A 27,229-nucleotide genomic window follows, 5' to 3' on the forward strand; every position below is an offset into this window, starting at 1 on the left:
GACAGAGAATATTCTGTTCCTTTTGGCAATGCGTCAGGTTTGCAGGTCTCTCTCACACAACAGTTCTCATCCTGTTCCCACCAAAGTTAATAGCAAAACTGGTTGGCTACAGTGAGAGCATGATTGGACTCAGTACAGGTTTAATGCCGACTTTCTCACCATTGCAGAGCAAGCCTGTCTCTGAGACCGCTATGGGGGAGGGACAAAATGATGTAAAAGGTCTTTCTATCTCAAATCTACTATGATTTTAAATAGTAAAAGATCAAGACAAAGGCATTTCCTGGTGATTAATGACTGACTGGGTGTAGTCGTGTCTGGGCCTTAACCCTGATCTCTTCTATATCCCTAGGAAATGCCCTGTGGCTCAGTTGTTTTTGCTGTTTTAAACTACTCTTAGTGTATGATTGATTGTCATTTTTAAAGCACCTTCATAGTTGTGGCTATTTTGGTGCCTGTGTGAAACAGCTTTTGTTCCTCACTCTCTTGAGCAAGCGGATGTTATTCCTAAACTTATATAAATGGTACCCACTTGCTGATGGGGTCTTAGAAACACATATAAATTTTATGCATGTGTGATATTGCTGGCACATGTCACATTGCACAGTACCAGGCATAGTTGGAGAGCTAATGTCTAGAACATGTGCCAGTCAGATATCACAGTTTGTTTTCTAGTGTCCTGTCTAGCTTGTAATATGTAATAATGTTGCTGAGAATTTTGTGTCAGAATATTGTGCATTAATGTTACCAAGCTTATAGAATGTTAGTATAATTGTATTAACAATATAAAGGCCCCTTCTGAACCGCTGTTCTGTAAAGACAAGTGTGTGGGAAGCACAGTGCTTCCATTATTGCTATAATGCCGTCTTTCAAGTTCATTCAATGATAGGGGAATTTTTAGGGCTTAATCCTGCTAGGTGCTGAGTGTCTTCAGATCCCCTTGAAATCAGTGGGATTTGAAGGCACTCTGTGCTTCTCAGGGTCAGGACCATAATTAGCAAAGCTGCCTGTGTACATACTGCATAAAATAGCTGGACAGTTTTTAAAATGTTGTTAGTAGAGGCTACTGTTACTTAGCAGCTGCCTTCTCTGCATATTGAGAACTGTAATCTACAGTCAATCCTAACATGCCAAGAGAAGAATTCAATACATGGACATAGCTCAAAAAGGGATTTTTTTATGCAGGCATGGGGCCTGATTCTATAGCCCTTACTCACATAAGTAATCATTATAACAGATAAGTAGTAAAGATGGTCATGAGAGTAATGGTTGCAGAACTGAACTAAAGACGATTAAAATTATAGTTTTTAAATTAAAAAGAGCTGAATTGATTTAAATTATTAAATCACCATTTTAAAAATAACGTTGAAGTTGTCTGAAACATTTCCCGATAGATCGCTGTGGGTCTGCTGGACTCATCAGACTGTCAATGTTTTTAGTGTGTTTGTTGCCCGAGAAGAGGAACTACAGCTTCTGAATTTCCTTCATTTGAACTAATGGCGGGGCGATTTATACTGCAAATTAATTTTGTGAATTATCAAGTAAGGAGGCAAAGGTGATTAAATAAAACCCCTATGGATACTGCATCATAAACATTTTGTTCATTTCAGGCCCAAACCAACTTCCCTTGCAGCCACTGACTGTGCTGTGATTTGAATGGAGCTGTTATTTGGCACATGTGCAGTAGTTTTCTGATATTACTCCATAGCATACTAGTAAATATTTAGTAGCTTGTAATAGCTTAGCAAAGATTGAATTGTACTGCTGTAATGAGGTCTCATGTTTCTGAGGACTGGGGAGAAGCTTACCTTCTGAGTGTGTGAATTACGGGGTGAGTGGGTTAGCAAACTGTGAAAGAGCAAGGGGCTGCTGTGCATGGTTAGCAGTTGATAGCGCAATGGTTTAACAGCAGTAGCAGAGGGAGAGACTACGACTACATTTACACTACAGCACTTACAGCAGCGCAGCTGCATCAATGCAGCTCTGCTATAGCACTTGTGGGAGAGCTCTCCCGTCGGCTCAATAGTTCCTGCCTCCGCAAGAGGCGGTAGCTATGTTGGCAGGAGAAACTCCCCCACTGACATAGTGCTGTCCACACCGGCACTTAGGTTGGTGCAATTTATGTTGCGCAGGGGTGTGGATTATTCACACCCCCTGAGCAACGTAAGTTATACCCAAGTAACCTGTGGTGTAGACAAGGTCTAGATCTTTTCCATCTCTTGTATGTGCAGGCCACGTACTCTTTTTTAATAGATGATGCAGAGGGAAGAAAAATGCGTCAGGAAAGCCTTCAAAACTGGGAAGTGGGAGCAACTCCAGGGTGGAAGAAACCCCAATTGTTTAAATCTATATTTACAAGGTGAGACAAGGCTAGTTTCTCCAGTTTGTGTGTTTGATCTTTTCCCATTATTACTTCCATGAAAAAAAGATGCAGTCAAGCACAAAAAGGGACTCAGGGAGAATTGCACGAGCCAGATAGGAATGTTCAGCGTTGCACCCCGACTGTAAGGGCTCAGCTACACACAAACCATGTACCTCTCACTATATTGGTATAGTTAAAGCAATACAACCCCCCTAGTGCAGACTCAGATATACTGGTATAAAGGTGCTTATGCTGGCATAGTTTATTCCCATAAGGAAAGGGGAATAAGCTATACTGGTATACAGCAACTTTATCCTGGTGTAACTGCATCCATCCTAGGGCTTGCACCAATTTAACTATTTCAGCTGAAAATCATGCCCTTAACTGAAATAGTTAAATTGGTAGAAAAACTGTACATACAACAGGCCTGAGCTTTGTCGCTTTTGTGGTCTGTGGTCTGCTCTCTGACAGTACTTGTTAGTAATCAGTAAGTGGAAGTGTGTTCCACAGGGGGGCTCCTAAATTCACAAGAGATGACTCTCCCATTCAGAAGCTCCTTTCATGGATCAGTCATTCAGTGTTAGTGAGGTGAAGGGAAGTGAAATAGACAGAACATAAAAAAGTTAATTAAAAAAAACATACAAAGCAAAATGCAGTACTCGGTTTTATACCCATTTCCAGATGACTGAACACAGTGGTGTTCAATGCAGCTGATACTATGCTAGCATTTTGCCTAAAGCCTTTACCACACTTCCTTGCACTGATAAAATAAATGGTATGAAAAGAGCAGAATGAATTCATACAATCTACAGAACATTACTGATAATGAGCCTGGGAGTTTTACCCAGTAGAAGCTGGATTGGGCATATGTACACACAGAACCTAAATTCTTTGTCAAAGGCAAGCAATAAGATACTGTGATTTATTTTCCTGTTAAAGGACCCAATGGTGCAAGGCCCATCTCACATGAATGAAGGTATAAAGAAGGATTTTCAGGATCTGGCTCAAAGTGACGGGAACTTGACCCCTTTACACAGGGCTCGTCCTGCAGTTGATTAGTAGTTTCCAAAGTTTGGCCAAGTTCAGTATATTTCCATCTCTAACTCCAAGTACAGGATACTTCCCATCTAATACTCTTTCATCAAACTGCAAAAAGTGGGAAGATAGACAAATATTTTAATGACTCATATTAAAATTACAGTGTGCCACCAATTGCTACTAATCCATCTAATAATATTTAGTCACCCATGGCTATAATTTATACCTGACTCGGTTTTTATTATTTGAAAAGCCCAGCCCCACATCTCCTTTTTCACCTATCATCCCAAATAAAACTATATATTGTAGCTCACAGCCTACCCTATGATAACAGTAACATCTCAGCAACATAGATCTGTGGCTGTCCTGCCTCATGAGCCTTCAGATGCTCTCTGCATAGTCAGTAATCCCATCTTCATAGAGAACATGTAGGAGGCTGCCAAACCCCCTCCAGCAGATTAGCCTCCGTGGGATGGTTCTGCAGCTGCTTCACATCCTAGTGAGAAGGAGTCACTTCTTCACCACCTTCCTGAACATCTGCCTCGTATGGCCAGGCTGCTTGGGCCAGCTGCTGGGCACAGTATTTGTTCTGATTGGTCAAATCCTGAGATCTTTTCTCAGTTTTTACTTTGGTAAACTCCAACTGATTTCAATGAGTAAGTAGTGAGCATGAAGTTCACAAGCTTAAAGCCCTCTGCATTGCTAAAGCCATGCATTGGAGCTATTAGGCTTTGATGAACTGGCAGAGAGGCAGGGAAGGGGGCCTGCTTTACTGACGGACCTCGATGTCCACCCTGTGTAGGCTGGCAAGCAAAGTGGTGATGGGGGCAGACATTGTGTGGTTGAAGCCCACTTTTATGCAAAGGCATGGGCCCTAACATTCGGTGCAGGAGCATGGATGGGCTGCATAGCAGTTTTTCTAGAGAGGCAACTTTACCGCCTGGTGTTGGTTTGGGGTGTGTGTGGTAGATTTCAGATGCTACACTTCCCCAACATGAAACCTGAAGAACTAGGTTTTACGAAGGTAAAGTGAAATTCACCCTAGTAAAGACTGAGACAGGAGCCTGGATTACAAGAATATCAGAATGGCCATACTGGGTCAGACCAATGGTCCATCTAGCCCAGTATCCTGTCTTCTGACACTGGCCAATGCCAGGTGCTTCTGAGGGGATGCACAGAACAGGCAATCATTGAATGATCCTTCCCCAGTTACCCACGCTCAGCTTCTGGCAAGCAGAGGCTAGGGACAATGAGAGCATGGTGTTGCATCTCTGCCCATCCTGGCTAACAGCTACTGATGGACCCACCCTCCATGATTTAGTTGGTTTTTTTTTTAACCCTATTATAGTTTTGGCCTTTACAACATCCCGAATTCCACAGGTTGACTGTGTGTTGTGTGAAGAAGTACTTCCTTTTGTTTGTTTTAAACCAGTTGCCTATTAATTTAATTGGGTGACCCCTGGTTCTTGTGTTATGTGAAGGAGTTAATAATACTATCTTATTCACTTTCTCCACAGCAGTCACAATTGTATAGACCTCTATCTTATCCCCTCTTAGTCATCTCTTTTCCAAGCTGAAAAGTCTGTCTTTTTCATGTCTCCTGATATAGAAGCTGTTCCATATCTTTAATAATTTTTGTTGCCCTTCTCTGTTCCTTTTCCAATTGTAATATATCTTTTTTGAGATGGGGTGACCACAACTGCATGCAATATTCCAGGCATGGGCATAGCATGGATTTATATATTGGCATTATGATATTTTCTGTCTTATTATCTATCCCTTTCCTAATGGTTCCTAACATTCTGTTGGCTTTTTTGACTGCAGCTGCACATTGAGCGGATGTTATCCACAATGACTCCAAGATCTCTTTCTTGAGTGGTAACAGCTAATTTAGACCTCATCATTTTGTATGTGTAGCTGGGATTACGTTTTCCGTTATGCTTTACTTTGCATTTATCAAAGTATAGAATTTCATCTGCTATTTTGTTGCCCAGTCACCCAGTTTTGTGAGATCCCTGTGTAACTCTTCACAGTCTGCTTTGGACTTAACTATCTTGAGTAATTTTGTATTATCTGCAAATTTTGCCACCTTACTGTTTACCCCTTTTTCCAGATCATTTATGAATATGTTGAACAGCACTGGGGGACACCACTATTTACCTCTCTCCATTCTGAAAATTGACCATTTATTCCATCCCTTTGTTTTCTATTTTTTAACCAGTTACTTATCCATGAAAGGATCTTCCTTTTTATCCCATGACTGCATACTTTGCTTAAAAGCCTTTGATGAGGACCCTTGTCAAAGGCTTTCTGAAAATCTAAGTACACTAGATCCACTGGAGCACACTGGTCCACATATTTGTTGACCCCCTCAAAGAAATCTAATAGATTGGTGAAGCATGATTTCCCTTTACAAAATCTATGTTGACTCTTCCCCAACAAATTGTATTCATCTATGTGTCTGATAATTCTGTTCTTTATTATAGTTTCAGCCTATTTGCCTGATACTGAAGTTAGTCTTACCAGACTGTAATTGCCAGGATTGCCTCTGGAGCCTTTTTGAAAAATTGGTTCACATTAGCTTTCCTCCTGTCATCTGGTACAGAAGCTGATTTAAATGATAGATTACATAACACAGTTAGTAGTTCTGCAATTTCATATTTGAATTCCTTCAGAACTCTCTGGTGAATACCATCTGGTCCTGGTGATTTATTACTGTTTAATTTATCAATTTGTTCCAAAACCTCCTCTACTGACACCTCAATCTGGGACACTTCCTCAGATTCATCACCTAAAAAGAATAGCTCAGGCATGGGAATCTTCCTCACATCCTCTGCATTGAAGACCAATGCAAAGAATTCATTTAGCTTCTCTGCTCTTAAGCAATGGCCTTGTCTTCCTTGAGTGCTCCCTGAGCACCTTGATCGTCCAGTGGCCCATTGACTGTTTGGCTGACTTCCTGCTTCTGTTGTACTAAAAAAAAATTGCTGTTAGTTTATGACTCTTTGGCTAGTAGCTTTTCAAATTGTTTTTTGTCCTGCCTGATTATACTTTCACACTGCACTTGTCTGAGTTTATGCTCCTCCAAAAACCGTAACACATTTTAAATAGCCATAAAGCATTTTAAAACTACCCCAAAATTGCAAACCTTATTACTGTTCATTAATTTCTTTTCTTTTCCACCTTTATTTTTACGGGTTGTAACATAGCAGTTTGTCTTGCATTGTTCATTGCATTGATCATACCTCAGGGCTAACATATCTATGAAGTAAAAACTTTAATGCCAGTGATTTTTAGTAAAGATTCTCCCACCATTAATGGGCCTGATCCAAATTCCACTGAGGTCTACAGAAGAACTCCTATTGATATCGTTAGACTTTGGATCGGGCCAAATCTGAACAGAATATCAGAATATAAAGATTCTCCCACTATTAATGAGTCTGATCCTCAGCCTGGTCCTACAGAGGAGTCATTTTATTCTTATCAACGGTCCTACTGAAGCCAGAGGGACCAATCTTGTGAGTAAAGTGACTCAGATGTGTAAGAATGTGAAGGATGAGGCCCTATCAATGCTACTGGGGTGCCCAGATGAACAATATGTGTGGTTAACTTTCTGGGATGTCTAACCCACCTATATGGTCAGACAGTAAAACATCGATCAAAAACTCATTACTTTGGAGAGGAGGGAAGCTCATGGATTATAAAATTTAATTTACCTTTTACATCTTAAATTATAGTGCCATATCTAAGTTATAAATTTTTGCAAAGCAAATTGCTGGTGCGTCTGAAAGGCATTCATAAATATTTCTCACTGCTGCCACAGAACTGTTACAGAGGGAGTAACTTGGTGTGTGGGGTGATGATGGTGGATGTTGATGGCACATTGCTTTGAGAACTCCTACTCCTGTTGTTTTTGCAATAAGATGCCTGTATTTACTTGGAGGAAAGAAGAGGAGGTTAATGATATCAGTTACTGGGAAGACAGAGACCCCTCAGTGCCTGTATGAGAAAATTCCTAGATCCACTAAAGATTTATCATTTCACTCCCAAACTTCTTGCTAGCGAGGAGACATGCCTGTCTGCTTTCAGTTTCCTATCATCACAAAATACTGATTTATCAGATGGTGTCAAACATCTTCCTGCTGCCTACAATGTATACTCTAAAGGTTTTGCTCCACAATGGAGGAGGTTGAAATAACTATCAGTGTACAAGATGCTGTTTTAAACTGAACAGTATTAAAGGGCTTGATCCTGCAAAACTTTGATCATTGAGCCCAACCCTGCAAACTGCTATGTGTCACCTAAAGGGAAGTGTTTGCCCATTGAGATCAAATGTTTGGGGAGGAGAGGGCACACAGGCTGTCTGAACACTCCTCATGAAATGCTCCTGATTCCCAGGATTGGGACAAATGCCACTGTTCATGCATCTGAGGACTTCTGTTGGGAGTCAGGGGTTGCAAGGCTCAGCACAATGGATGTAGACAACTGAGAAATCATACTGTGAACAACTGAAAAGTAAGCTAAGATGAAGTATGGCTGTGAAACCTTGGGGTGGGGGTGGGGGTGAGAGTGGAGGTGGAGGCTGGGGGGACTAATACCTAATTAGTTTTGGTATTATTGACTTAATTTACAATAATTTATGGAGAATAAAGGGTTGTGATTTATTTTATTTCAACATTGGACCTGTTATACATGTACAAAATGGAGGTGTTATAAATGGATAATTATAAACACCCTCTTCTTTTTGCCATAATGTGGGCTGTTTTCCTGGACAGACACTACCCCAAAGATGTACGTGTGGAGTGTGCATCTACTGCAAAAAGAGACAAATCAGGTCTTACATCTGGGTGCTGTTGTCAGGATTTCAGGAAACGTCTTTGACTCTATTATAGACCTGTTTTCGCTGAGCAGCGGGAAGAGCGTATGTGACTGTTAAACAAGAGTGGAAAAATATGTATCTGGAATATGCTTTATCCTGCCAAGCTGAGTGTTTATTGTGGAGCTCAGACACATCTCTGCTTCTCCAGCAGATATCACGGTGTTTCTAAAAAGGCAGACTGCAATAGAACGGTGGAAGCAATTGCTTCAGAAAACTCTGACTTATTAAAGTTTTATATCACGTTGCCTCTATCAAAAATATTAATATTAAAAGAGGCCCATAAAAGGTGATACCAGGAGAGATAGAAGTAGTACCACTTGGTATTGTAATTACCTCAGAATGGGTAGTTGGGAACTTTAACCTGGAGGGTCAGTACTCTTCTCATTTTATCAGGTTTTCATATGTCATAAATGTTGAAAAAAGTACAGTGGAAAAGAGAATGGAGACTTAGATTTCAGACAGGTACTTTGGTGGAGGAGTGAGGGCTTTGCCACTTTTCAGGTTGGGACTCGGGTTGAACTAATGAGAGGTGCACAGGGGCTGGAAATCATCAAAGAAGCTGATCTTGCAGGCTTTGCACAGCAAATTGGGTGCTAACGGAATGCAGACATGGGGGCCCATGGGCTGCAGCTGATCTGGAGCTTAGCGAGAGAGGGGTTATTCTATTCCCATTAGTTACTCTGGAGCACGAAGCATTCCGTGCGTGGGTATGTGTACACACGCGCACACCTGCACCCTGTGAGAACTACTGTAGTCAGCTTGGTGAAAAAACGTCAGTACACTTACATTGTACTTACATTACTTTCAAGTTGACTTGAAAGGCTTGGAATACAGCAGCTTTGGCTAAACGGTTTAGTTATATCAAGGATAAAGAATTTTTGCTGGAAATTGACAATTCACGAGATCACTTTAGTATATTCAGTCCTCCTGTCCAGTTCCTTTGATGGGTATCCCTACATTTGCTGCTGACAGTTTTATGTGCACAGCTGTGTTTTGACAGACAAAAAAATAATTGTAAGCCTAACCTTATTTAAAAACAGTATGGACACTGATCCTGCAAGCTCTTGCCCATGGCAGTTGTCCGTCTTCAGGCGAGAAGTGTCTATAGCATGTTTGTGAACTTCATGTCTGTGCCTCTCCTGCTCTTTAGGATGATATCCTGGCCCTGTTGAAGCCAATGAGAGAAGCCAAAGAGCTTATTCTTTTTTGACAGGTTTCAGAGTAACAGCCGTGTTAGTCTGTATTCGCAAAAAGAAAAGGAGTACTTGTGGCACCTTAGAGACTAACCAATTTATTTGAGCATGAGCTCATGCTCAAATAAATTGGTTAGTCTCTAAGGTGCCACAAGTACTCCTATTCTTTTTTGAAATACTATTGAAGCAAGCATTTGACATGTTAAATTGTAGTGCCCAAGAAAACATGTTGACAGTGCTATATAGTAGTTTATACTAGGCACATGTTACTGGTAAGGAAGCAACAGGGGAGATCATAACTTTTAATGTGCCAGCTTAATTTGATAAATGACAAACAGCAACAGATGTTGGGGACTTGTGAAATAATGCACAAACCTTATTTAATATTTACATGCGGTTCCTGGCATGATTAGAAACAAGATTTGCCTTCTGATTTGTGCACTGTGTAAAGGGTAAGGTTATAAATTAACCTAGCAAATAGCCCTCTATTTAAGAAGTGTCTGAGCTTTAAAAAAAAGAAATCTATTGTGAAATAAGGCATGATGCAAGAAAACCGTGTGTGACATTTCCTTATCTATGTAGCACTTGTTCAGAGGAAGGCAAATTATGATAATCTTTTACATAACACTGAATATTCCATTGCTGGATTGTGCCGTCCTACCCCAGAAAAACAAAGATCAGTGGTTAAATAACTATATATTTCTGTTCCCATTTGTAATCCATTGGAATAAAACACAAGGACTAAGGCCCAGTCCTTAAGGTGCTTGGTGCCCTCAACTCCCATTGAAGCCATTCGGAATTGACGGTGCTCAGCAGCTTGTACGATCAGGCCCTAAATCGAGCCCCATGGTAGCTTAGAGAGCCTCTTCCCTCCAGGAAAGCAAGGAATTGCTAGCAGGCTGTTTGAGGGTGGGAATAGTCTGCAGTTTTGGGTTGTCTGCACCCCAGGAGCCAATGTGCAACTAGGTTATACTCAGCAATAAGCACTAATCAGGCTACTGATCAGAGTAGTGGCAAAATATGTTCACACGTGGTGCCCTGTAGATCGTCCCCGGCTGGCAGAATCCCCCTAGTACAAGACACACCAGACAGTGTGTCTGCTCCCCCTTCCCCACTCTGGCTAGGGCAGCATTTGGCTCCAAGTATTATTTTTCCAAAAGTGGAAACATAAACCTATTTATTCATGCCCTATCCCCTTATAATAAGGCCCATTGTTGTCTGTTGGGGGTGAGTTGGAAAGGATAGAAATGTTGCAGTTTCAGATCAATCATCTATTATGGATGCTCCACACTTAGATTACAAAGTGTCCTTTTCCCCCTGCACTGTCCTTACAGTATCATCATCATTCGTATCTCCACTAATTGTGTCTCTGGGTCATTTATCAATTTTTAATTTTTTTAAATCTATTTCAATTGAAAATAAATATAGTTCCTTATCCTTTTGAGTTGTATTTTCATAGCACAGACTTGACTGTTCCTTTGTCAATCCTTTTTTGTTACTACAAAAGAATAGGTGGCTTGAAACCAGAGATGTTTCATCTATGAGAACTTTGTGGTGTGCATCGAAAATAATATGAGATTAATAATATGAGATTTCCTTCAAGAAAGGTTATTTATATATACCAAGAACCTCTTTGAAGGTTTGTCTGTGCTGCAGATTGTAACCGTGTTTTAGCATGTGTTAACTAACACAATTGTTAATTGTAGTGGAGACAAGGAACAATGTTTATTTGGCATGCTTATCCCTAGGGCTATTATGATTACACAATTACAAACTGTAGTGTAGACAAGTCTTGAGAATAGCATTTGGTATCATGAAACCTAGCCTCTAAGAGGAATATTGTATGGTATGGGATTTTGAGGGATGGATGTTCCATTTAAAATGCTTCCCCTTTAGCCAAATTGTATTAAAATGTGTAATTCATCAGATAATTGGATGACTTCTGGGATTGCCAATGTGCTATGGAGATTTTCACCTCTTAAATTTCCAGCTCATATGTATCCTAGGTTAGATCAAGCATTGTTACAACATAATGGGTGTTTGGTGGGTTCGTGTGAAAGGAGTTTGGTGGACCTAGTTCAGTTTTGCAGCTAGCACAGTTGGTCCCCTTGCTGATAATCTCAGCAGAGATCCAATGACTGAACAGGCATGAGGACTGAAATGCTCTCCTTGCTAAACAGAGTTTCAGGGCAATGTATGGGAAGCTTATTCTCTTGCAGCCTGTGATGTAAATGTTCTGAGAATGTTATCCTTCAAGTCTGTCAATCCAGCACTTTTCACAAGGCCCTGCATTCATTCAGAACACATTTTTGAATAGTAGATTGTATATTTATGCAAGTCACTGTTGTAGTGTTTAGGGACAGAACTACAGGATCCAATCTTGCTTCTAATGGTTTCGGTAAGAGCTCCCATGTACAATAGCTGCACTCGTAAAAGTGTATCCAGCCGTGCAGTATTATTGAATTTTTTCTTCTTTATTACTTCCATTAAAATTTGAGTAATGTAGACTGAGATTGCCATCACTTTATGCCCAGTATTCTAAGAACATGGCTGATGCATTGCCAAAGGAAATACTCTGGATTTAAGTTTTTTACAAGCATAGTATTTGCTGTTTTCAAGCAAAGGGATACAACTGTTCAAGTTTTTAATTTTGTTTTCTAGGGCACAGCTTCTGTTCTTCAGCGCAGATCTGATAATGAGGAGTATGTAGAAGTTGGAAGACTTGGACCATCAGATTATTTTGGTAAGAAAAATTCAATGTAATAAGATAAAACATTGTTTGGAAAGACATGTGGAAGATAATTAGTCTCTTTCAAAACTAGTTTTATATGCTTCGATCAACAACAGGGATATATAGGGTCAGATTCTGCTCTCAGCTATCCTGGTGTAAATCCTGAGTAACTTCACTGGAGACGGTGTTATTCTGGATCTGCACCAGTGTAAATGAGAATCGTTAAAACATTATGAATGTTAGACTTCTGAGTAATTGTAAATGGCACAAGCATATATAATACAACAGGATCTGCAACCAAATTATGTAAAGTGTCTATCAAGATCTCTGTTAAGGAATGTATGACATTTCTAGCGCACACTGAAGAAAAGGAAACAGGGACTATGTTTGTATGACAGTATATTTATTCCTGCTTCCAGGTGAGATAGCACTGTTGCTCAATCGTCCCAGGGCAGCCACTGTAGTGGCACGTGGGCCACTGAAGTGTGTAAAGCTGGATCGTCCTCGCTTTGAACGAGTGCTTGGTCCTTGTTCTGAAATCCTGAAGAGAAACATTCAGAGATACAACAGTTTCATTTCTCTTACCGTTTAAGCTGTTCCATTGGGAATGCTGCCTTTGTGTGACCTTGTGCACTTAAATTTGACCTGTGCAGCTCAATAGCTTTATGAAGAGAAAAAAGTGTGCATTTTATTTGTCTTTTTCTGTCTATGTCTGATGCACTGGATATAAATTCAAATGTTATGTATCATTAAAGTAGGACGACAACCATTTGGATAAGACTAGCTGTTAGGAATGTTTATGAATGGTTAGGTTTTCGGCTTCTGGGTAAGATTGCTATGTGTTACCCTGTAAAATACTTTCATTGTGCATTTTTAACTACTTAAAAATACATCTGAGTCTCTATTTCTCCATTTATTTTAGCTCAGTCTCCTGAAAGTTAGTCCTATCCATCTTTTGTCAAACTTTTTTAATGAATATACATCCCCCTCTGCCCTTCAGTTTAAAATGCTCTTCACTTGTTACGGGAAGTTTGCAAAACACCACATGACAAAGGACAGTTGTACAATTTGAGGGGGAAGGCAAGAGGAAGATTTTGATCATTCCAATACTCCAAGAAAGAGTAGAGCTGTGGATCATTTTGTCTGTTAAACCTACTGGCCCAGATTTGTCCCTGATGCAAATTCTTTGAAGGCAGTGGAGTTACGCCAGGGATAAATTTGGCCAATTCAATTTTGAAAGTGAAGATTTCAAGGTGTTTTGGGGATTTTTTTCTAAGCATTTAAGTGTAGCCATTAGTTCCCAAAGTGGGTTGCCCTGAGCCTTTTTAACTAAGAGCCTGAGCCAAAGCCCACTGAAGTCAATAGGAGCTTTTCCGTTGACTTTAGTGGGCTTTGGATCAGGTCTTAAGACTTTTGAAGCTTCATACACCAAAATATCAGCAGCAGCTTTTTCTGAATAGATATAAAAAGCTTGAGAGATCATGCTAGAAAGCATATGAAAGATACTCAACAGCAGTTTGGTATGAAAATATTTTACATATGTCCATTTACTGCAGTTAAAATACCTTTGCTTTTATATATGATCAAGGTTTTTTGAAAGCCAGACATATACTTTAAAATGAATCATCCCCGAATGTACTATGCATAGGGTGACCAGACAGCAACTGTGAAAAAATGGGATAGGGGGTGGGGAGTAATAGGCGCCTATATAAGAAAAAATCCCCAAAAATGGGACTGTCCCTTTAAAAACGGGACATCTGGTCACCCTGACTATGCTGCCTCTCGTCAAAAAGATGAGCACTGTGCAAGAAACTAGTCAGGCCCTGAACCAGCAATGAATGCCGTGTGCTTGGACCCCTGTACCTGGGCACAGCCCCACTGACTTTGTTGTGGCTCTGCAAAGGCACAGGAGCCCTCTTGTGTAGGGCTTTCTGCAGAACCAGGCCTTAGCCTGCTGGGCAGGCCTGCAACATTTTAACATTTTAAATCATTCCTTTGGAGAATTTTTCCATTGGAGGAAACCTCAGCTTGAGGACTGTAGCAAAGTGTGCATCCACTGGCCATAAATACACCTGTCCACTCCTTTTGATTATGATAAAGCCATATTTCTCTGCTTGTTAAAGCATCCTCCTATTGGATGACAGTAAGAATTTTTCATATCCTTCCTTCCTGATGTGCTGAAATTACAAATTAAACAAGACAGACAGAACCCTTTTTTTAAATCAAAGGGGTTAGTCAAGAATATGGCTAAATTAACTGAAAAAGCTCATTATGCTCTTTTAACCTAAATTAACAAAAATTCCTTTTGGAATTTTCCTACCAAGAAAACTCCTGGGACTCAATACTACAACCCTCAGAGTAATCTTCGCTGAGTTACATAAACCCATTGACTTCAGGATCAGGCCGATCATAATTTCAAGCTATTTAATTTATTTCAGTATGTTTTTAGTGATCCCAGTAATCTCTATTTATTACTGTTATTTATTATGATGGTTATGCTTCTTGCATGGATTATTAAATGTGACCATTCAAAATGTTTTGTTTTCCAACTTGCAATTTCATGACAAACATTTATATGGACAAAAATCCACCAGACACATACATTCATGTAAAAAACTCATTCTTTGCTTAACCATTTTTGTATTTTCCTATTCTGTGCAATTAAAAAAACATTTAAAGGTTACCACTCACTCATGTATGCTGTTTTATCTCTTGCGTTTCTGCTGCTGTATTGGTAAAAGTTTGTGAGTGTTTGGCATAAAATGCAGGAAACATTTCAGGATTACTTAAACACTGAGTGTATTAATCTCACTGTTGAGAGTTAAATATACACACATACAAAACAGATACTTTGCTATGAACTTTTAAAGATAATGAAAATCAGATTTGAATTACAATTCTGTTGTAAACAATCTGAAAAGACATGTAACCATCTAACAGCAGAATTCCTTTGATGTAAAGGGAACAGTCTATTCCATTTTAAAGATTATTGTAATATTTGATATGGATGATGGGACAGAATTATGGTATGAATAAAATTCTTGTACGTTAATGTGGTGCTTGTGAGCTTCTTAACAATGGAAGTTGTATTTAAAAATCTGAATACTGTAATAAAAAATTTGAGCTCTGTTGAAAAAAAAAACCCAGGGTGCAGAATAATGTATTGTGTAATGTAATGTAAAAACAATCAGAGTAGGGAAGAGGCAGATAATCCCTATGCTGTACAGAAAGGGAGACCGCTCTCCACGTTTCTGTGTTGGTATTTAGGCCCCAATTCAGCAAGGTGCTTAAGCACATGCCTAACTTTAAGTATGTGAACAGGCTCATTGAAGTTTTAGAGACCCTGTACTAAGCCAGGAGGATTGAAATCCATGGGACTTCCCATGTGCTAGGCATAGGCTTAAATATCTTGCTGAATCAGGGCTTTAATTGGAAGGAAAATCTTTCTCAGGACCAAATGCTGCCCTCTTTCCCCCAACATGTACAAAGCCCAAGGCCTTTCCCCCAGTGGGGATTTGTGCTGACCACACCTTTTGATGGCCAGTCACCCGTGTATCGGCACCTTCATTCAAATCCCTAGTGTAGACACGCAGAGCCACTTTTTGCAACCGTGAAGCATCTCAGGCCAAGCTGCATCAGTGCCAGTTGCAGAGTATGGTGGTTTACCACTAGGGGTTTGAATTGGTGCAGCTATCCTGGGGCTGAAATCGGAACAAATCCCCAACGGAGACAAGGCCCCCAAAATGAACTGCCTTTATGCGGGACATATAAGAGGGGCTGGAGGAATCTTTCTGCCTGTCCAACCTGGTGTCTTGGTAAGGAGCAGCTATTCAGTAACCCACTGCCACCAGCAGCTCATTGGCGGTAGTATCAGATGGACGCCCTTATGCATCCCCTACAAGGTGTGCGGGTTTTCCCAGCCTGCCATCCAGCATTTCTGCTATCAATGAGGAGCAGCATGCAGAGTCACTCTGATGCCTCTCTGTGATGTCCCACACACACTGGGATCATGGGTGGTTCCTCTGTGTCTAGGGTTTTCCACCTTACCATTTTTGGAGTATGTTATTTTCCTCCCTTTGCTATGATTCAGGCTGCAAGGATTCATCTTTTCTGAGAATTACTCACATTATGTAGTAATCAGAAGTGACTGCTTTCTCTGAGCTTCTTCCAGAATGACATTACTATCATATGCTCCCAGAAGAGGATCTTACCGCCTCTCATTGTCCTTGGGTTTTTTTCACCTTCCTCTGCAGCATGGGGCATGGGTCACTTACCGGTTTAAACTTGTGTAAATGGTGAATTCTCTAACTTGAAGTCTTTAAACCATGATTTGAGGAGTTCAGTAACTCAGCCAGAGGTGAGGGGTCTATTACAGGAGTGGGTGGATGAGGTTCTGTGTCCTGTGATAAGCAGAAGGTCAGACTAGATGACCATGATGGTCCCTTCTGACCTTTAAATCTATGAGTCACTCCCAGGATTCTTGTTTTGGCTGGCTTTGTTTATACTATAGTCATTTGAACAGTATTCCAGTACAGATGGTAGAGGATTTTTTTCTGTGGAATTAATTGTAACCCTAGAATTTATTTTTAAACAGACATACATGGTTGAACGTGGTTTAGTCTCTAGTTGTTGTATGATCTATGTATGTATTTTTGGAAATGTATGCCGCTTTCTACAGATCAGTGTACAAGGCCCCAAAAACTGTGTAATTGTGTCAAACTCTCTAATCTTCAGTTTCCTTTTTTCTCCCAAATGGAGTTGGACTTTGTGCCATCAAGGATGGTGGGGATGTCTGGGAGAACCAGAATTTTCTGAGGATAATAAAAAACTTTGATTAGTTTCACGTTTAAGTTTGTTGCAACAAATGTCTACTAGATGTCCACTAGGGTTTCTGATGGGAGTGTACTTGGGCAGTGCCACAGAGACTATGCTTCTATTTTTAGCACACTAGTTCAATCACAGCTAGCGTGGGACTGTCTACTAGAGCTGGAAATTACACCTCCAGTGTAGCTATCACCTATGGGTGAAATACATCCCTGTGCAGGATCTTAGCACAAGGCCTATGCATCCCATATGTTCTGTTTTGAGTTCTTTAGTGGTGCATAAGCCCTGGTGGTGGCCTCCTTGGCACAGAGGTGAGTTTCACCCTTAACGCACATTTATGTGTAATGTCAGAGGGATGAAATATTATCTCTTGTTATAAGCGCAGAGGCAAAACCAAGACATTCCTTGTAAAAATAGCCATAGATTTTATGATCATTTTACTGTGATGATTATATCACTAATGTACTGACTTGGGTGTCTGGATGTACGAGCAAGTAGGATGACAATTGTTTCACTGTATTTTGCTGACACATTGATTGCTAACTGCTCTCCAGAGAATGCCTATTATATATTTCAGGTAATCAAAGAGCAGCGTATTCATTTAAGGGTCACGATCCACCTCAAACTCCCAGGCATGCTTTTTTCAGAGTGATCCTGGCAATTCTGAGTCTGTCCATTCCCACCCTGTACCCAAAATACACACAGCTTCCCACAAGCTCTCACGGATGTGATCACAGCTGCAATAACTCCTGCAGATCCCACTGCCCTGAGGTGGAGGACAATGGGTGTGCATGTGTATGGGCTTGAGAATCCAACTGTGAAACTTGGAGTTATGGGAGCTCATCTGCTTGAGCTCTTCACTTCCGGGGCTTTTCAACAGCTCCTTGTTGGGGAGTAGGGTTTTATCTGTGGAGTGTGGCTTGCATGACAAACTGGCCTTTCCTCTGAAAAAGCTGGCTAGCCACAACATCAGCATCTGGAGCCATCTGTGCATTGCCGGGAAGGCTGAGGATGTTTTGTGCTTGGTCAGATTCCAATACTAGAGTGATCTTGCTGATGTCTAACAGTCTGGATTCAACTTTTTAAACTGGGCAGCACTTTGCTTTGCAGTTGCAGCTTATTAGGATACTGGCAAAGTATGACTATCTCCTCTTATATGGTAGGGTCCCCTACTAGAACTACATAGATAATCAATTTTGGCGTCACTATTCTCTAACTTCTCCAGAACCTTTTTTTAAATTAAGACAGCACAGTTGAAAGTATGTGAGCCAAGGAAGAGGCTATAGTCTACATCAGCTGGAATCCCAAGTAACCCACGTTCCTGTATTTACTCAAGTTTAAATTAAATCTGCAGATTTCTCTTTAAAAACATTAATTTTCATGAAGGAAAAAAAACCAAAAAACAAAAAATTGCATTACCCAAGACAACTGCTCATATTCCAGTGTAGAACATATCCAAACATGGAACAACAGCATGCCATCTTGTTACACATGCCAACAATGCTGAATGAATTGGCGGATCCAGTGTTTCTGCATAATCTCTAGTCACTACAATATTAGGATAGTGCTGTATTTTTTACATTTTCCACTTTACTTGCTATTTTGGTTGCAAAAAATCAAATCTAATTAAGGTTAGCTGACTGCATTAGCGTTACTATTGATGGGTGAGAACAGTTTCCTGTCTTTTGCAAGCATTCACACTTAGACCTGGAAACTATAGATGGATGATGAGATAGGGATTTTCTCACCACTGCCTGCTGTTACTGGCTGTGGATGTGTATGCTGCAGGCTCCAGGGAAATCAAGCTGAATGCCTTTCAGGGAAGTGGCTACTCCCTATCCTCTTTATACAGAAAATGTATTGTCATTATTTGAAAGAACTTTTGTATTGCCCTTAGACTACAAGTATGGTGATTGTTCCATTAGAAGACATCATTGTGCATAGCAGTGAAATACGACGTACAGTACCATGCATGTGTATTTTCCAGATAAACTGTGAACATGGTGAAATGGCCCTGCAAAGAGTTTGGGGGCACAATAGCTGCTTTACATTCTTTCATACATGTGGAATTTATATGTACTGTACTGCAGAATGACTCTGTTACATGACCATGTGTTTAAGATAATGTGATGATTAACTAGCTTTCTAGTGGTTTTCTCTTCTAAGTCAGAGTTGTGGTCCAAAGACAAAGTAGCACAGACCTCAGATCAGGCGATGATCTGTTACTGGCTAAATCCCTCACAATCCCACTAAGAAAGACCAAGAAACCAACAGACTTACACTTTAACAGTGTGGTGGCGTGTGGGATTCCTTTTCCCCTTCCCTCTGTGGAACTGCTAGCTAAGCTGCACCAGGCTACGGATTTGGCTGCAGCTGAAGACTATCTGAGTCTTTCCAATATTATGTATATCTGTACTATGCCCCCACCCCGAATCTGAAATGTGAGCATTGTCTGTCGCTCCCCACAATTTAACCTGTGCAACAATGGTTGCAAGCCGATGGCTTCAGGCAAAAATCAGTTTCTCTTGCATACAGCATAAAATCCAGGTGCAAGCAGTGGGTCATACAGTTGGTCAGAAGGCACCTTGTCATGGTCAAAAGTATGTGTTGGTAGGCCTGGCCTCTGATTGCAAGGTGGGCATGGCTCTCTGGGAAAGAGGCATGGCTGCTCTTCTACCTGGCAAAGCTGTAAATCGCCAGCAGCAGCCAGTGCTCGCCAGCAGCAGCAGCAGCATCCCGCATATTGCTCATACTGAGAAGATCAGTCAGATGCACCAATCACATACTGTGATGGCCCAGTGTGGGAAACTGTACTGTTAAATGGCAGGATCAATGTATCCTGTCCTGGACACGTGGCCAGCTAAGCACTGGACCCTCCCTGGGCACTTGGGTTTTTGGCTCTCAGCCCAGAGTTTAGCCCTTAATGAAATCAGACAGGACAATATCAGCTGAGCCGGATTTTTTTTTTTTTTGGACTATCAGAGTTTCCATCAGGAGCATGAGAATTGGCACGACAAAGGCATATTTGGAAGGGCTGACGAGATGTAGGGGAGCCTGTGCTTGGGTAAACTTTGCCCTACCAAAATAGCCATAAAGAAACCGCCTCTTCGCTACAGAAAAGCTGTTATGCCCGAAGCATATTAAATTGTATACGCTTTTTCTCAAGGCTAAAGAATTGCAGCAGCGACGGCAGCTGCGGCCGCTGGAACCAAGCCACTGCATTCAGCGAATGAAGGCCTTGCTGAGGATGAGGTGGGGGAAGGAACACAGCTGAATGTATTATTCAGAGACCCACGCTGAAATAATGTGCTGGTCTTTAGAATGTGTAGTGTGAAAAGAGTGACTGCACAGTCACCAAGTAGCAGTGTCTTGGCCAGAGAGAGCAGCAAAGCTGATTAGTTGACTCATTCGCCAAGTTTGATTCTTAACGCCTGGAGGATCTGATTCCTGCTTTTGTAACGGTGAGGGAGGAGTTTTCCCCCGGTTCCCTGAAGAAAGCACTAGAGCTTAGCAGTGGTAGCGGAGCTGTGCTGGGAGGGAAGGATTTGGCCCATGGTTACTGGATCGGCTTGATCCTGCACAACACAAACAAATGCAGAGCACAGTGCATATAAACAGAAGATTAAAAGTAGCACGCAAGCGGGATATGCAGGGCCAGCCATTCCTTCACGAACGTGAGCTCTGCTGACAGCTATTCCATTACAGCCTTCTGGTAGCAAGTGCAGCCCAAGAAGGAAGAATGCAGCCTTGTTAGTGTGATGAGGATCACACGTAAACCCATCTCACCTCAGGCAATTCCACTCTCCACCTTCACTGTGCCCCTTTCCCTCTGCACACTTGAGAAAAAGGGAGTGGGGGTACAACAGGCTTGGGACTGTCTTCCAGCCAGCTATCAGGCTATGGCTAGTACTTAACCTCACCTGAGCCCACATTTGTTGTCAATCACAGGAACCTTGTGCTCCCTGCACTATGCCTGGATTTGCAGGACTCTCCCTGACACTGAACACCCTGGTACTCTACATGCCTCCCAGTCTAAAACGTGCAGAGGATCCACAACAAGATCTCTCTTCACAGCTTCACACAGCCTTGGCCTCCTTGTGCATGAATCTTATCACTGACACTCAAAGTCAGTTACTTTTCCCTGGTTGGAAGTTGGATCTCTGAGCCTCGATCTCCGGCCTAATTTTTTCTGGATTTCCCTGATCCGAGAAGGCCTTGTGTTAGTCCTACAGCCATTGCAGCAGAGGGGAGCTGGACATGTCACCTTCTGGAGCCTCAGTCCATTGGAGGGATCGTTCTGGGATGTGGTGAGTAGCTAAAAACTTTTTATTTTTCTCCTGCTTTACAATTTCCTTGAGAGTAGATCTGAATTGATTGGAAGGTGGTGGGGGAATCCTATTTATCCTGTACTTTTGGGAAATTAAGAAAAAACAGCATGAAGCTTCCCTTGGTAATCCATGAGCATTTTAGTATAGATAGGCTCATCGCAGCATCTCCCAAGCAGTAGAAGGCAAAACAAGACAAAATATATTAGAAATGAGCATTTTTATGCTAACATATTGCAAGTGTCTCACTAATGATGAGTTAGGCTCGTAGTTCACGCTCTACAACCAAGAAATAAAGATAAAGATCACACTTCTGAATGCCCATTTCAGTTTACCTCCAGCCATTCTAGCTGTCCATTCTTTAAAGCAGAGAAGAAGAGATTCATGGCTCTCCTCCAATGCAAACAACTTTCTTTTATAGCCTATGGGGTAAGTAACCTTTCGCATTTGAATGCATTCCATATTTGAAGTCATTGTGTAGGTATGGATGAAATGATTCAGTGAAATAAAATTCATATTCAGCTGCTTTTAAAGCAGATTATGGCAGATTAGCCAACTAATCTACCGTGAATCCCTTCTTCAATGATTTCAAAATGTAAACAAATCCAGCCACTTGTCTTTTGTGTATAAATATTTACCATGGATTATATTAAGCTTAACGTTAGGTGATATTTGCAACAATGGTTTTACTTTGTGACAAGCTACGTTTGGTAATATAAAAGCTACTAAAGGAAAAAGGTCTTCAAGAAAGCATGAAATTTAAGCAGATCTGCTGTACAGTTATAACACAGGATGTAAACAGTCTGAAATAGGAAGTTACTATTACCTAGAATTGAAGGAAGCTGCTTGCTTGGTATAGAGTACAATTGACTGGGATTATTAAAATGCATTTGTAAAATCTGCACTAAACCATAGGTTTAAATTAATTTTAGCGATGATGACATAACTACAAGCAGTGCCGGTAATATGGAGTATATATGCATGTAGAGTGTGATTTTCAAAAACTCTAAGCATTGAACTAACTGCTCCCACAGAAATCAATGGAAATTTTACCACAAATTTTATAGGATCAGTTGAACAAATGCTCTTTGCTTTTAGAAAATCCCACTTATAACCTATAAAATGCTTCAATAAATAACAACAACAACAAAAATGACCAAATTACCTTTCTCTAAGAACTTTACAGTTCAGTTTTTTCCCTAATCAGGCAACTGGAACAAGACATCTAAGAACTTTTTATTAAGGATAAGGTTAATTGTAAGAAACTGATGAGGTCTACGAATTGATCTTACCCTTGTAAATTAATACAGTTCTAGCCCGTCTACCCAAAATTGGTTGTTTTTTGCCTTGGAGACCATGGACATCATTCGTACTTTATGACTTCCAGGCCACTCATCAGATCTGAGCCCTTATTAAACATCTGAAGCAAACTACTTTACAATTAATATATGACATTACCTCTAACCCTTATAAGTCTATGGGAGTTAAATCTAAGCAGCCATACATTCAGAAGGGCCATATACATACAGCAGACCATTGCTAATCCTCACAGACTGATGAAATTCTGAGGCTGGGCTGGAGTATAGGTAGTTTGGATGATGTCATGGCCAGAGTGGGAGCAGCAAGACACCTCCTGGCCCCTTCCCCTTTCATTCATTAATGTACTGAAACAGATCAAGGACATTTATCATTGGCTGGTGCTGCACCTGCTCCTCCCCAGCTGCAGCACGCATTAGTCCACAAACGTCTCCAATACACCAATAATCAGTACAAGTCAGTGAGGTTCTGCGTTCTATGGTTTCAGACTTGAGCTTTAGATGCAAATCATGAATGTGGAAGCGGGACACGGCAACCACAAAGGCAGGATTGAGCCTTAGGGCTGGAACACCAACAAGAATCATAGCTTCACATTTTGTAAGCGGATAAATATGATTTTGGTCTGTTCAAAGTCATTTTCTGTAGTTACTGGCCCCTCAACTGAGTGGCACATGTGCAAGGGGAATCCATAAAGAGTTGGGTGTTATGTGAAAGTTGAAAACGTTTAATATTTAGTATTTCATATTTTGGGACTTCACCTTTCTAGGACTTTCAGCAGGACTGTGAACCTGAGCCATTCATTGGCAAGACTATTTTTCCTACAAGAGCAGAAAATGTGGAAATCTTTGTAGATTAGTGGTGCATTTTCCTGCAGATGTGGAATTTTCACTGACTCACCAGCTGTATAGAGAACTCTTTAGTGTATGAGATAAAAGACCCTGTAGCTGACCCCTAAGAGAACTACATATGCCAGTAACTCTACTGTATGAAAACTCCTGTGTATGCTGTATTCCAAATACAAAATTTAATTGGAGAGGGAGGCGAAAAATCCCTGTGTGAATATCGTGCAGCTCTCTGGAGCAGGGAGTTAAAGGTCAACAAGTACAATTCTCTTGCTGTGACACGTGCTCTGGAGCCGAATCTCATTTAATCTGCAGACCTTGTGCAGTGAGGGGGAAGAGCTGGAAGGGGAGTGAGGTTATGGGCAGTAGGTGTCAGGAGCAGAGCTTACACTTCAAAAAACGAGGCACAAGATGCAGTTTCTGAAGGAGCAGAGCCTAAAAGCCGGTGCTTCATAACCTTTGTCAGCAACATCACATCATGCCTATACCATGGTGTTTAGAGGAGCGTCAGATACTGATCAGGTGTGGGCCTTTCATCATGGTGGCTTTGCCTGAGGAGGACCAGGTAGGCCCACGGAGCCGTACCACTTTTACTGTTACTTCCCAAAGAGTGAGGCGGGGCTCGTGAAGCTTTGAGTTGTGACACAGGATGTTGTGTCTATGAAGCTATCAGTGGAGTGTCTAGTTATAATGAAAATAGCTGTTAGGAACCTAGGAAAAGAGAAACCACCTTTCCATATGGAAGGCAGCCCCTTCCCACCCATAGCATAATTAGCACCGTTTCATACTCTTATTGAAGAGACAATCTGTTTAAAATAAGAGATTTTTAGAGTCTTCTCAGACACACTCATTTGCTAAATGGCTTCTGATGTGGTTTCTGTTCTCTTTGTTCGATTACATTATAGAAATCTAGGTTAGAGAGACAATGATTCATATTTCGATCATCCACCCACCATCTGATATGTGTTGTAAAGGAAGAAAGGATATTGTTGCATTCTCTGTTGTGTTAATGCTGGGAGCTTGAAATGCTTGGTGGTGATTTACCATTACAATCAAATTACTACTATGCAGAAAAGAAAAAGGGTTGGGTTTTGTAGCAGCCGTAGTTATCACAAGACCAACATTTGAATCGTTGGCAATTTATTATTATTTACTTTATATAATTTAATGTTTGTATTTGCAGTAATGCCCAGAGACGTCAAGCTGGGGCCCCAGTGTGGTACCGTCTGTACAAACAATAAGAAAACCTGGTCTCCACCCAAGGCTTATGATAATTATTTGATGATAACAGTGCATTATGGACCCAGGCATGTACAGTTTGCTTTACCAACAAATAGTTTTATCATTACATGTTTGTTGCCCAGCCTAAAATGACCATGTGTTTCTTCCATGCTGGAAAATGAGGCTTATGCGCCCACTGACGTCAGTGTGAATTTTGCCTGAGAAAGGGTTGCAGGATCAGGCCCTTTGATTTTAACAGTCATAAAAAATTCGGTCTCCTCCCCATTTTTGCCTATGGTCAAATATTCTGAAAGGCTGTCTGCCTCTCTAGAATCTAACTCAAAACCAGGGGTAGTGAGGGTCTCAGAAACCTCCCTGGCAAGCCTAAATGGAGTATTGCCCTTTGATGTGGTTTGTTGGCTCCCTGTCTTGAGAGATTAACCTTTTTTGAGGGGGGGGAAGGAAAATCCTATTCCCGGCTTGAGTAACTGTGACCCAAGCAAATGCTGGCTAGAGTGCCAATTACATGGTACATAGTCTTATTTCAGAAGGATCTACAAAGCCAAAGTATTGAAAGCCTTTCGTATTGTAATTCTGGAAAGTGTGATATTCTCTTAAAGTGGGAATATGACTTCCACTGACTTCAGTGAGAGCAGAGTTAGGCTCTGAAAAGCCTACTTTTAACTTTTTTCCATTATTTCCTCATACAATGAACAAAAGAGCTCAATTGATTGTTCCCCCCCCATACATTTTGACTCTTCATAAAAAGAGATAACCAACCCTTCCTCTGTTTTTATCAAAGCTTATGATGGAATTGATGAGGGATGTTGCTGACCGTTTAGTTTGTATTTGTTAACATCACGAGTAACTCAGAGTCACAATGGTTTACTGTAGTGTATAGGAATGGGATCGTATCTCTTTAAGTAGTTCAGGAGCTCTCTTGCGCGCCACCCTGTCTCTATGGCTGAAGACACCAGAACCCAACAGAATAGCAGTATGTATAAGTAGCAAGTATGTTTGTATATAGGTAGTAAACACAGTTATTTGGTACTCAACAGTGTTGTCATATTTTTAATGTTGTGTAGAGAATAAAGACACAGCAGTTGGCAATGAGGAGGAGATACTACCCAATTCCAATACAGTACAATTACAGACATTTGCATTTTGTAAGGACATCACACTGGGTAAGCAACAATATTCAGGATAAAAATTAAACCAAGGAAAACTTGCCCAGCTAATGAGAAGATCGCCAGAGAGCCTTTTCGGTCAGTGCTAGCAGTTCCTTCGTTGGATAACTCAATGTGTGTTAAAGATTTATTGTCCTTATCCCACCTTATTGCCAGGCTGAATGTTTCAATTATCTTTTTATGTCTGGCATTTCCCTAATACGCAATGTTACATTGTTGCTCCTCTTTCTGCAAAGACAGAAAGGGCCTTGTTTTTCAATCATTACACTCGCACACTGATCAGCTAGGGGAAGATTACAGAGCATATGTGGCCTGCCTTGATGATTTTAAAGGTTACTAATCGACCTCTATCTCATCACCTTACCCTCATCAATCTAGTTAATGGCTCTCTCCTTAGCTCTTCAGAAATGTGTCCAGCTTCCTCTGCAATGGATTCATGATTTTATTGCTGGCCTTAGCAGTTAATTCCCTTATTTCATTCATCTTGAGTTTCAAGCTAATCTGTACCCCATCTTGACTCTATAGGCCAAATTCAGCCTCGGTGTAATTCCACTGATTTCAAGGCAGTTACACCAGCACTGAATTGTAGTCCATGACTCCATTAGGATCTCCAACAGCATACTGGCATCAAGCTACTCTTTTCAAGACCTCCAATTCCTCCAAGACTTTCCCTTAAGCCAGCGGGTTTCAACCTTTTTTCATTGGCAGACCCCTAAAAATTTTCAGATGGAGGTGCAGTGGTCTGCAGACCCCTACCATAGATGTCTTAGGCTGAAAACTAACTGAACAGAATTCAACTATAAATGTTGTATGTGCTGGGGGTGGCATTTGATGCCGCATGAGAAAGGGTACTAAACTGTAGGCTTCTATGGTAACAACAACAGGTCTGGGTTTTGACCTGTAGGGGGAGATATTCACATACTTTTGATTGATCAGAAAAATGGTATGCCCTTTCTGGGATCTGACCCTTTATTTTCATCATCACCTTTGGTGGACCCCTTAGACAAAGTCTGCAGACCTCCAGGGGTCCACGGACCACAGGTTGAAAACCACTACCATAGGCCTTTTGTCTCCAATACTGTGTATACAGATAATAGGCTAATCTCCACTCAGAACTCATTTCAAGAGCTAGTCAATTTTTTTTCAATAAAAAACACCTTTTTGACCAAATAGAAATTTTTGTGAAAAAAGTTCCCCTGTTGGCAAAAACATTCTGGGTTGCCATAAAAAAAATCGAACACGGATGGAGTGGGTGGAGCTCGGGCTCTGACTCCGCCCCTGCCCCCAAAACACCAGGGAGCACATGAGAACAG

At 41.0% G+C, this 27,229-nt stretch overlaps 1 protein-coding gene across 2 annotated transcripts in view; it reads left to right on the top strand.

Annotated features, from left to right (window-relative positions):
- PRKAR1B (protein kinase cAMP-dependent type I regulatory subunit beta) overlaps window positions 1-15,252 on the top strand; it is a 118,680-nt gene extending 103,428 nt beyond the window's left edge. For both annotated transcript variants that reach the window (XM_073362094.1, XM_073362093.1), the window contains 2 exons: window positions 12,131-12,212; window positions 12,620-15,252. In XM_073362094.1, the coding sequence (XP_073218195.1) occupies window positions 12,131-12,212; window positions 12,620-12,792 (255 nt within the window). In that variant the 3' untranslated portion in view covers window positions 12,793-15,252. The remainder of the gene's footprint in view (window positions 1-12,130; window positions 12,213-12,619) is intronic.
- The last annotated feature ends 11,977 nt before the right edge of the window (window positions 15,253-27,229 follow it).

This window comes from Lepidochelys kempii, chromosome 10 (assembly GCF_965140265.1).
Source record: "Lepidochelys kempii isolate rLepKem1 chromosome 10, rLepKem1.hap2, whole genome shotgun sequence".
NCBI classification, from domain to species: domain Eukaryota; kingdom Metazoa; phylum Chordata; order Testudines; family Cheloniidae; genus Lepidochelys; species Lepidochelys kempii.